This window comes from Syngnathus scovelli, chromosome 2 (genome assembly GCF_024217435.2).
Source record: "Syngnathus scovelli strain Florida chromosome 2, RoL_Ssco_1.2, whole genome shotgun sequence".
Classification (NCBI taxonomy): Eukaryota; Metazoa; Chordata; class Actinopteri; order Syngnathiformes; family Syngnathidae; genus Syngnathus; species Syngnathus scovelli.
In genome coordinates, this window is record NC_090848.1 from 9,737,047 (window position 1) to 9,749,833 (window position 12,787).

The 12,787-nt window shown below is 40.0% G+C and overlaps 1 protein-coding gene across 2 annotated transcripts in view; it reads right to left on the reverse strand.

Moving 5' to 3' along the window:
* Window positions 1-1,051: 1,051 nt before the first annotated feature.
* Window positions 1,052-12,787, reverse strand: part of cpne5a (copine Va) — a 61,012-nt gene continuing 49,276 nt past the window's right edge. For both annotated transcript variants that reach the window (XM_049753101.2, XM_049753099.2), the window contains 6 exons: window positions 12,195-12,376; window positions 10,459-10,586; window positions 8,880-8,982; window positions 5,669-5,726; window positions 5,444-5,517; window positions 1,052-5,356 (listed from right to left, as the gene is read on the reverse strand). In XM_049753101.2, the coding sequence (XP_049609058.1) occupies window positions 5,171-5,356; window positions 5,444-5,517; window positions 5,669-5,726; window positions 8,880-8,982; window positions 10,459-10,586; window positions 12,195-12,376 (731 nt within the window). In that variant the 3' untranslated portion in view covers window positions 1,052-5,170. The remainder of the gene's footprint in view (window positions 5,357-5,443; window positions 5,518-5,668; window positions 5,727-8,879; window positions 8,983-10,458; window positions 10,587-12,194; window positions 12,377-12,787) is intronic.

Genomic DNA, 12,787 nt, shown 5'->3' on the forward strand with positions numbered 1-12,787 from the left:
ATAGTTTGAAACCCTACTTTGAACACCTAACCTGACGACAAAACCCGAGCCCTAGTTTAAAACCCTACTTCGAAACCCTAGTTTGAAAAAGCTGACTTTAATTTGAAACCCTACTATGACACTTAACGGTAATCCTAACCCAAAATCTAGTTTAAAACCTTAACTTTACTTCGAAACCCTACTATGAATCCCGAACTCTAGTTTGAAACTTCAACCCTAGTTTTAAACCCTACTACAAAACCCAAATCCTAGGTTAAAACCTTAGGTCAAAACCATACCCCTAGGTTGAAAAGCTAACATTATTCTGAAACCATACTACGACTCTTAACCAAACCAAACCCCTAACCTTATCCCCTACCACTTAACCTCTAACCCTTAACCCTATGTGGGTACTTGGTCTGTTCTGAAAATGTCTGAATACAACCCACCAGTTGAAAATCACTTCTGCGGCTATAGCTAGCTCTGTAGAAATGGGTGAAATAGACATTGACAAGAATGTTTTCTAGTATTGTGTATGTGAACTCTTCTATTCAAGTTGAGTATAATTCTATGTTATTAGCTGTAATTTTTTTTTTTGGTGGTGGGGGGGGGATCCTGGTCGGTTGTTATTGTTCTGGGACAAAGTGGGTGGTCAGGGGAGGTTTTTTTTTTTTTTTAGCTCTATGTAAAGCTAAAACTACTCATTTATGACTCCCACTGCAGTCTCCGGGTTCCCACGTGGACGTTTTGATTTGTTCACAGCACGTTTCATTAGGGGCAGCAACAACATTGAGGGAGAGACTTTCCTGCAAGAAAGTAATGCTCATCATCTCCCAGGGGGGCTTTACAGCCATATAAATAAAACATGCAACTGTGCAATGAAAATCTCATTATATGGTGCTTAGAATGTGTTTCAGAACACAAATCTCCCTACAAAATACAGATCTAGTTGGGAGTAGAGGGTTCATTTCTAATTTGATATTTTGGCAACAATAACATCTGAATTTGGCCAGGTATGTTTTAACCTTCAACTTGCTTTTCCAGAGGGGGCGCTAATGATGACAGAGCAAAGTGATCGACATTTGTCTTTAATCTGAGGTTAAGGCAATCCATTACAAAGCATTTCACAAACCACAGCATGACGACAATCATGTCCAACACCCGGTTTGGAAATTAATCAGCATGCAAGTCAGAGACCTGGAGAGGGACGGCAACCAGCCGAGATAAAAAAACAAAACCAAAAAAAAAAACATTCTGTGAGGTGGAGAGAAGCCGCACAATACTGTGCAGCAGTGGTTCAGTTGGCTCCCTCTAGTGGTACCCAAAAGAATCACTAAATAAAATGTTCAAATGTTACATTAGGTTAAACTTTTGTTCCCCCGTTTTATCTCCAGCACAATTGATAAGTACTGTTCAGTTGAATTTAACTTTAAAGTTAGTATTTAATTTTTTAGAACTGCGCATTTTCAAATATTTTAGGTATGACTTTTATTATCTATGTGTGATACATTTAATTAAAATCACTAAGTCCCTCTTTGCATTGTTCCGTATAGAAGCACAGTAATAGTGTTCAAAATGTGCATAGTAAGAGTTTGTCAGAACCACTGCCGCACGGTATGCGCGTCAAAGGTGAGCAGAGCAGATGCCACACGCTCCATCCGGCTACTTGTTATCTCCAAAAGAACGAATCAAGCAATATGGCCGACGCGCTCATCAGCTCAAATGAAGGCCGACACACACGCATGCACAAGGTCTAAAATTGCCAACTTTGACTGTTTTTTTTTGGGCGTGGAACATTCCAGATGTGGGCCTTATGTACAGAATGACAGAAGAATAGTCCCGATGAAGGACTGACATCTTCAGACTTACGATGAAAATAATATTCCTTCAGCATTTAATGCTTTGTAGTTGCATAAGTGTCGCTTGTTACATCTCTATCAGGCAATAAATATGTATATATAAAAAAGAAACAACAGTTGCATGTTTGAGCGTACTAAATAAAGCAGATGCAGTCAACGGAGCGGCAGAAAATATTTTGTTGCAAGAAAATCATTTGGAATGACCCGGATTTTGCCACACCTGTGATGTGATCTTCATCTAAGTCACACACAGTCTTAAACTATAACTCATAGCACACAAACAATTATGCGTCCATGTTTTTAATGTACACAATGTAAACCTTCACATTGCAGAGTGGGGAAAAAAAATGTGAACCCTCAGGGCTGTCTCTTGGGTCTAACCATGGCCTGATGAACATCAAGGCTTTTAGAGATGCTTTTGAAACCCTTTCCATCTTAATGCGACTTGACAGTTCTTAATGGTATTTTGTGCGAGGCACGGTTCACATCGGGCGATGCCTCCCGAGAATAGAAAACTAAAAACTGCTGTGTGTCTTTTCCATGCTAGTGCGCCGTTGACCAACACCTCCAATCTCATCACATTGACTGAATCCCAAGTTGGTTGATCCCTGACTCCGATTAGCTCTTGTAAAAGTAATTCGCCTCAGGGTTCTTATACTTTTCCCCACACTGCACTAGGAACGGGAATCAAAAACCTGTTTCTTTATAGCTGCCAGTCGTTCCATTCCTTGGAATCATTTGTTTGCTAGCGTGACGATTCCGCTTAGCGATTCTTCTTAGCGTCTCAGACAGTAACACAACTACTTTTTCATTCTCTTACCCGATGAGAATCGATTAGAATCACATTTATGAATGAATCACAAGATTCCCAATTGTCACCTCTACACAATTTATTGTTTATCATCTGTGTAGAATGACCGTGCCATACTGATAAGCAGAGTCGAGGGCTGTCTGTCATATATCAATTTGTCTTAATTGCATTATTTCATCCAATTATGCAATGAGAATCGTTTAATTGATAATTGAATCAGACTGAATCAATTTTCATCAGTTCCCATCTCCTTGCTGCTCGTAGTTTGTATGTTATTAGTCTAAAAAGACTATTGTTGAAACTCAAGCCTATGCTTTATCACCAATTGATACAGAAATATAAGCCATTCACCCGTTTTAAAAGCACACTGAAAAGAACAGTTTCTTTCAAATTGTCCCATTTGAGACACAACATAACAGGAGGGTAGAACTGTACGCATTCTTATTCATATTTTGTTTAATTGAGTTGACCTGCTTGAATAGCTTTTGGTCGAGGTATTCTGGTATTTATAATAGCGCGTAGTCTCATTTCACACCCGGATTCGTACATATGACGAATTACATCATATCCAATGAATAGAAGTGAAAGGTTCCCTAGGCTGTAAGAGTATGGACGTATTACAATAAAATTGTCTCCGAAACAAAACAAAGTGGACAAAATGACACATTTCTGTTATTGTGCAACTAAAGCCAACAAGTGCTAACTTTTTCAACAGCCACAGTTGAATTGTAAACAGGTCTTGACTTGGAGTATTGTACAAGGCTCAGCTAAACTGTTCATAATATTTATTGTATAAGTGATGAGCAGGAAGTATAAAAAGTCTACAAATGTGTGTGAGACGCCTTCAACAGTTTGATCCTCAGCCACAGTTTCCATGTAGCATGATAACACCTGGCTGAATAAATTTGGATATGTTTCCATATTTGTAGGCACATTTGGATCAAGTGACTGAGAGAGATTGAATAGAATCATGTGGTTAAAGCAAATTAGTGAAATACAGCGGTACCTCGCACGCCTCACTTGCACTCTTTGGACTTCTTTGGTGGTCAATAAAGTTTACAAGATGACTCCACTGGTTTGCTAGATTGGTCAATTGCTCTTAAGGAGGATCAATTTGTTGGGTCGTGATTGGCTCGCTGATTAAGTCAGTAAATCACTTGTTTGTTTGTTTAGGCAAATGATTGATCAGTGGATTGATCAATTGATTGGTTAGTCGATTATTTAATTCACTGGTTAATTGATTAGTCAGTTGATTGGTTGGTGAGTTATTGGATCGATTGGGTTTTGGTTTGGTAGGTGGTTTAATGGATTAATAGGTTGATCAATTATTGGTATTTTTTATAATCATTGGTTAATCGGTTAATTTATAATTATTGGTTAATCAACCAATTTGTTGGTGGGTTGGGGTTGCTCTAGTATGCTGTGTAAGGGTTACTTGTTTGCTCCTAATATCGAGGTTACTGGACTCCTCAGTGCATTGAGGTTGCACCCACAAATTTAGGGTCTTGCTCTGGCTGAGGTACCACTGACCTGTTAACCATTTGAGAAATAATATACAATGGGCTGTAGCATTTGCGTTATACTGCTCAATGTGATGATTAAGAACCATAATGGGCCAGAGAGAATTTCCTTGTAGACACTCGATCACTTCAAAAACTATGCAACGGGAAATTAGGTTATAGCGCGAGATCCGTTTTCATCATGGGACTGGCGTCACTCTGTCAATGTGAGTTTTCAAAACATGGACAGAAGCCTTTTAAAAGTCTGTTCACGGCAGCACTGTGAATCGCCAACCGCTGCTACAGGCTAAGTGAAAGGTCAGTAAAGTAACACTAGCATTTTTTTAACATTTTTTTTATGAGCAAGAAAAAGATGCAAATGTGAACGGTGAAATCATCCTTTTGGCGAACTGGAATATTTAGCTTATTATTCACATTGTAACGTTTGTGCTTTTGCCTTGGGTAGTAATTAGTGCAATGTTTCGATAGAAATATTAGAAACAGGTGAAACAATATTAATATGGCAACACAGCAACTTGCACTCAAAAATGCTCCAAAACAATCCATACACTGCTGAATATATTTTTTTCATCACATGCTTTTTTTCCTCTAAAGATATATAATACAGACCTTATCAAAATAGAAATTGCTATTTGGGTGGGGGTGGGGGGGGGGGGGGATTTGATCAATATTACAATGAGACAAGCCATAAAATATAGGATGGAAACCTACAGGACTTTTGACCCCCACAGTCTAAAAGCCCACCGCAAATGCAAACCAGAATACATGATTTCTCTATATCCATTAATTGCAAAAGGTATCACAAACATGATACTACAAGATGGCACATTCTAATAATATACTTACGCCCTCCCTCGTCCTGGTTTTTCATTGTCCACTTGGACAGCAAGCAATAAAAGCTCCGCCGTGAGCTCCTGAAAATCTCAAGCTGTTCCAGAAAGGAGTCTCATCTCTCCGAATTAGCAGGCCATTGCCCTTCCAAGGAAGCAGAGTGAGTGGCTTCACACGGCGTCGTTTTGGGAGCGGGGCGAATACGGCGGCGGTGGGGCGGTGTTGGGCTTGATGGCTCTGCTCTTCATGTAAGAGATGAGCTGGTCGGGGATCTCGGCCAGAACGTCTTTGGCCAGCCGGGCCATGCTCAGGACGTGATTGCCTGCCCGGTCCATGTAGTCCCTGAAGGGGACAAACTAAAACAGCGGAGAAGAACAACAAATAAAACAATGATTGCTCATCAATAAGCATAACAAGATTTTCAATCCATGATCATCTTTCACCTGTACAATGTCCCTCTCAGCCAATTTTCCACGTGAGGAAATCCGGATGTCGTCTCCATCCAACTCCACCATAGCTGCAAAGACAAAAGCATCAGCATCAAATGTATGCTGGTGAATATTTCTATACATATCGAATTTCTTCTCCGGTTATTGAGACATTGCGACATAATCTCATTTGACAATGTATGATGGCGAGGGTCACCGATTGGTGATCGCCTGACTCACCGTCAAACTCGGCTTGTCCGACCCCAACAATGATGATGGACATGGGTAGTTTGGCCGCCTGCGGTGAGTGACAAGAGCAAGTCAGTCGCGGGGTAAATTTGTGGCTGATGTGTGTCACAGTGGTTCTAAGAGTTTTTACCACAAGACCCAGCACAAATGTAGAGTGAAATTGACATAAAAATGGTGCAGACTGCTGTATTTCAATGAGGTAGCTCTGGTTGTTTTCACCAATATCAACTTTGATGTGATACAATAAATTTTAGTCGGAGTAGAAAGCAACGTTGGATTTTTTTCAGAGTATATAGTACACGACTGTGAGTAATGTTATATGGCCTGTCTACACTATTTGGGATCAAAGTGAATCAAACCCTTAAGAGTTGACAGATCCTCGAAGAAGGAACAGTTACAAACAATAATAGACACATAGAAAGGAGAGAAACATGAATGATAAATGAGGTCATAAAGGTTTCATGGATTTGTTTCAGAGCGCAGTTAGTCTGAAGTGTCCAAGGGCCTGAAAAATACATTATTGAAAAAATACATTATTGAGTGATAGGGGCCCTAAAGTGGGGGTTTTACAACCCCCGTTAGCTGTGAATATTTCCATTATGTGGCTTTCAAAACATAAAATAAGAGGCTCGTTTAAGTTCAAACAAATCTAGAATTATAGTCAAAGAGAGCCAATTCCCCCTCAAAGGGAAGTCAACTCAATAATGTTCTTTACAATTATTTGTTGTATCTGTCCCCATTAGTCTAAACATGACATTCTGACTAATATTGCCTTTGTGGAATATTAGTTGAGCAGCAAAATTACCCCCTTTTTTACCCAATCACAGCTCGCTGGTTTTCTGAAGCTGAGTTGTGATTGGTTGTGAACCGAGACCTGGCAACTGCAATGTCATTTTCAGTCGACAGCAAGGGGCAAAATGGCCGCCCTTTGAGATGAATAAAAACAGGTGGATTTTGCCCGTTTAATTCATATTCCACAAATGCAATATTAATAAGAACACTGTGTTCCGACAAGTTGGGCTGCACACAACATATTATTACAAAAAAAAAAAAAAAAAGTGAGATGGATTTCCCCTTTAAGGACAGGGCTTGGTAGACATTTACGCTCAAGGGCCATATTTGCTTTTAAAAAAAAGTGTTATTTGTTGATGAGGTAAAGAAAAAGGTGTAATTAAAACAATGACTTATTTACAATTATTTTAAATATTAGTAATGGAGTTTATTAATTACTTACCCTTATGGCTGACATTTTTCAGAACCAAATTACAGCTGTCCGTTTTTAACAAAACAACCTTCGTTATGTGTATTTAATTGAACTATTTTCACTCATTAAAAGCATCCAGATGTTCAATCTTGGTGACATAATGCTGCCCACCTCTCGCAGTGAGGACAAGGCGGAGCGTTATGAGACTTCTCAGACAGTTTCCAGAGTTTATGGATTTGTTCTCAAGCTATTTTCAACACTTTAAATGGGTTAATACTGCGTAAAAATAACAGAATACAGACCAATATTATTGATTTGTGAAACACTCAATTGAACATACTGTACAGAGTTTCAGCCGATTCAAGAAGGAGCATATGTCTACTAATTTGGAACATAATCGTAAACTATTTTTAAAAAACAATCCCCCCCAACGCTGGTGACCAATCCATTTTTCCATATGCACTCCATGAATCCTCCCGATGTATAATTTAGTGCAAGATTATCACAACTAAGCGTTAACTAAAAAGGTTTGGTGGCGTAAATGATTCATTGTAATACTCCTCTTCATTTTTTCTATTTGTGTCCCAGTGCACAGGCTCTTCATGAATTCTGTCTGACCTGTTGTATCCCGCAAGTGAGTGATGTATGCTTGTTGTAGAAAGACATTTACATTCTGATAAAAGTGGGTCAGTCTTCCTTCCCAAGCTGCCTGAGGCGGGCGGGAGAGGGTGTGTGTGTGTGTGTGGGGGGGATGCCTGTTAACAATGGGTGGTTAAAGTCCAAGGTATTATCCTCCATCTCCTCCATCCTTATTTATCCATAACCTCTTGCAATCACATTCGTAGCGCTTGGCCCTGGACACAAATGTCGTCTATGGGGCATTTACATAAATAGATAGGCTCCTTAGAAAGCATATGAAATATTCAGTCTGTGGCGTTTCTTATGCGTTTCAGCAGTGTGCACTGTATGCTGGCACATCAAGCCGGGAAAATTGTGCTTAAGGGCCACAATTGATTTTCAGAACACTTAACTGGGTCAGCTAAAAAAAACAAGTTTTGCGGTTAAAGATATGTGGTTTTGGTTGCTTAATTAAAACGCTTGACCCATGATATGCTACACATGTTTCAGTAGTTATACAGGCATAATAAATTATGTTGAGACTAAAAAAGTTCTCTTCACACACAAAACGTGTTGCAAAAATGCAAAAATCAATGAAGAAATTGGTATTGAAATCTGCGTTACAGTTTTTCTCTCATGGCCATGACATTTTGACAGTATGATTTGTAATCCAGTCCATTTGGGTTCAAATTCATATCTGCATGCAAACAGGCCCTTAGGGTCAGAAAGTGATGTTATATTTGGAAAAACATCAAAGATAGTGTGAAACCCTGCAGGCCGCCTTTGTAGAGATGTGAATATATCAGTCAGAGCCAAATCAATATTTCAGGGCTCAATTAGCATCAGATATGTCACAGGTACGTAAACACAATGAGAAAGCAGCTAGGAAAGTTGAGTTCCAGGTGAAGCAGCATGCCGTTCGGAGACGTTGAGCAGAGCAGCAGACAAGATCTTAAAAGGAAGGTGTGGCTGTTCCAATGTTTTGATTAACAGTCGCAAATTCCCTTTAAACCCAGTCTGCTGGGGGTCTATGGGAGGCCATGCTCCGTGATGCACCACCCTCCACCCCCCAACGCAGGGGATATTGATTTGGCCGTTTGTACACTATGTGCAAAAGGTCACTTTTACATAATCGACATTGTTTTGGTGTCTGGCGCAAACTGTGAGGCGTTTTCTTTCTTTTGGTATTTTCGTAGAAATGGCCCTTTATGCGCTTGTTGGAGTGAACACAGTTGACTTGATTCCAGGCCAAGCAAAGCTGCCTCTCCTATTTGCTTTAAATTTAGCGCAGGGCCGTGAAGTGCCAAAATGGCCAAACAGTCTTCAATTTGCTACGACTGGACGGTGGAACCCTCACGGAGAGCCTGCGGCCGCACTTACGTTGACGATGGCCTCCTTGGTTTGAGCCATGTCGGAAATCACACCGTCCGTGATTATGAGCAGCACAAAATATTGCGAGCCATCCTGCACCGCCGCTGCGTACCTAAGGGAGAGAACCATCATCAGACCAGTGGAACACTGAAAACTTGCCATCCATGAATGAATGAATTATTCCAAGTAGGATTGGGAAGTTTTATTTTGAGTGTATGTCCATTGATATGCAGAAATGTCCAATAAAAAAAAATATGAATAAAACATTCCTTGGCATCCATCAACCCATACCATACAAGGATGGAAATAAATGAAACATTCTTTTTAGTAAAGCCAGGGGAGAAGACGCACAGTAAGTGTGGCCTACTTTCATGGCCTTGCGCTGGCTACCTTATGAATAATTGACACAAGTGCTTATCCAAACACTGCAGTATTACATTCTCATTTCCTGAAAACATTTGAAGATGGACAGCAGGACAAAACAAACAACGGCGAAATCGCAGGGTGGGTCGGAGCATTCGAGCATTACACACACTCAGCAACAAGTGCCATAACCATCAAGTGACATTGCGGGTTCTGGGTCAGCAAACTCTCATTGCTTTATTTTTTTTCACCACAAGTACATCTTGCTGATGTCGAATGGTATCCGACTCAGGTGTCTCACTAGTCTCAGTGATGTGCAATAATATTGTTATTTTTTGAGAGGATAAAGAATACATACCTGCTTGCATTGCGATATTGACAATCTACATGTGTTGCTTTGTGTTGAAGTACCCATTGTTTAAAATGATTATAACACCGCGATGTTAATAACATCACATTACCACCAATACTTTTGATACATAACATTTCCCCCCCAAAAACAATAAATAAATGCAGTCATCACACGTAGTATATTCATTTATATTAAATGTTTTGCCACACATTTCCTGAATTGAAATATCCTTCATTTTGCACATTTGAATCCTTTATGTATTTATTATTCATTGTCTGTTCATAAATTATGACTGTATTTCAGATGTAATTTTGCTCTCTGCCTTGCCTCGTGAGAACCTTTTACATTACGTACAATCAAGCTTCTTTGTAGCATGATAACTATGTGATCTGTTGCCATGGAGACCGGAGATCAGATGCTTTAAAAAAACATTCTCTCCCTCCCCCCCCCTCCCCTGCATCATTACTTATGTCGCCCACGGAAGGCAATAATAGAAAGGATCTCATAATACTTTCAATCGCACATTCAACACTTATCACTTATATATATAGCTAAATTGCTTTTTTAAAATTAAACCGCGTTATGACACTGCCTAATAGTGCCACGTTTTATCTCAATAAGGCATGCTTATTGCACAGTCAATCATCTTCCATCCCAATTTGTGGTATTGCCAGTAAATTCACTGGATAATAATTTTCTCATTTGCAAAGCTTGTTAGAGGAGAATCAAACACGTGGTGTGCTCCATTGCATTAAAAGCTCATTTATCGTTCAAGTGTCAGTGTTAACTTATCAATGAATGTGTCTTTGTGTCACACTGCTGAAAATGATTCTGAAAGGAAATACTACAAATGAGCGATTGCTGTGCTGTTACCTTGCCACATGATTGACAACAGGAGAAAAGTTGGTGGGTCCGTACAGCTGCACCGTCTTAAGGCTTTGATGGTATGCATCGAGAATCCCCTCCATGCCGTTGCAGTAGGGGTTTTCTATGTTGCCATTCTTGAAAAACAAAAAATGGAAATTAGCAGAATAGAATCAAAGGTGAGCAGAAACCATTAAAATAGGCAGCTGCAACAGCAAAGAAGGTTTGGAGCTGGTTGGGAAAGATTCTTGAACTATTTGGTTGGAGTTTAATATGACAGCATGGTGAACGAGTAGCTGGCCGAGCACTTATGGCTTGCAATCAAGAGCTAAAATATTTTAATCTTGGCTGCGGCGCTTCTGTACTACACTTTGCTTCACCACCGTGCGCATCTGCAAATTTGGTTACAAAAAACAGATTAGATTTTAGACTTGCAAAAAGTAGGTCTAATTCGAGGCGCAGGCGGTCAAATGCGATTTTGGTATATTTGATCAAGGCGAAAACATCCCACAACGGTGCACAAAGGCGCAAATGCCCCAGTATGCCCAATTATTTTAGCGTAAACTCTAGTAAAATATCAAAAGAAAGAAAACTCCACCCATGCGCAAAGTTGCACTGGAACAAAAATAGGGCCCCTGTTGTTTATTCGTCTATACATGCAAACTTCACACAAGAAGGCTGGAGGTCAGATTCAAACCCCAAACCTCTCCTCCCTGACCCTAATCACGTGACATCATTTTTTTTCTGTTCCATACTTAAGAATGTAACAACCATACATAATTACGAATAAAATGTCTCTTTCAATTCAGCAGTGAAAGTTGATTTTTAAAAGCCACTCGCGGGAAGTAGCAATGCAAGAGGCTTTAACGATACGCTGCCATGAATCTTGATTTGTTGATTTGAATGAAAACACGGAGCGGTGGCGACGTCGACAGCCTCTCATTAGCGTCTACAATCAGCAGCCGGCTGAGGGACGAGACAAATTGATTTCGCAAACCGCTCAGCTTGGCAGAAACTCATTTACACTAGAAAAGATACACGATACATTTATTTGGGATTGTGCTCACTTGTGCATGTATGCTGATGAGGGTTTGAGAAGGTAGAAAAGGTAAAACACTCATTAGGCTTCATTTCAGCCTGCAACGAAGAATAAACACTTTTTCTAGTTCTTCTCGAAAAGTTCCCGGTGGAATATTTTCTCTGCGATGCTTGTAGTGTTTGTGTGTGATGGTGTTACTGGTTTCATATTGGTTTGGCTTGATTGTCTTTAGCTTGAAAGGAGACTCAATTGACTTTTTAGGAACATTAAACCTAAACCTAAACCTTTTGGATGAAGTTTCACCATGTTTTTTTTCCAAAAACAAATATATACTTTATGTTAAAACATTTTCCTTCTGATATACAACAACACCAGGAACTTGTCTTCATGCGATCTGGGAGTGTTCATTAGTTCCCCCAGGAAGCTGTGATTTACCGGTATTTTCAAAGCCCACCACAGAAATCAAAGCAGTTTGTGGGATAAATAGGGCGGTGCAGAATATTAGATTTACATGTTGTCTTCATCGTGGCAGCAATTTTTAATGTGAACAGAACGTGTTAGTGATGTGACACGCACAAAGCACCACGTCGAGTAACATGCACAAAAAACGTCAACGTCTTGAACTCAATTGAAACTTTTCATCAAATGAAGTAGTATGACTGAAGAATGAATTGCGGTCACACTTTTAACAACTTTGATGACTCACCAGGGGGAACTCATGGGAGACCCTACCATCAGGGGGCAGCTTAGCACCAAATCCCAAAGCAGGAAACATCTTATCACTGTCATAGTCCTGGATGATCTCGCCCACTGCCTTCAGGGCCATGGCGTAGGCGTTCATCTGGTACGGGTTCATGTAGTGAAGAGAAGTCGACTGAGACGGATTACCTGTCAAGTCCAGAGAACAGTCGTTGATGCGAGCCCTCAAAACGCAAAAAGCGGGATCCGACTGACGACAGCTTTGGCATGCGTGGAGCGGAACCGAGTGTGCATGATGTGATTAGCAGAAAAGTCTTGACTTATTACAGTTCTAATATGACAGCTGAAGCACCAGAAAGATGACAAAATGCCTGTTTCCCTCTGTTTATGTTGAGAGTCGTTTTATACGTGTGCTGTATATTCCACACAAAGCATTTCTATTCCCCCACATTTTGTATGCGGCACATAAGAACAATAATCAGGTTTCATGCACTATACAACAAAGAAATAAAACCAGATAATCCACAATATTTTACAGTTGCAATGAAATATCATCAAATCAAGTGAGATTGCATTTTGGCCTTCACTTTATTTGTTTTT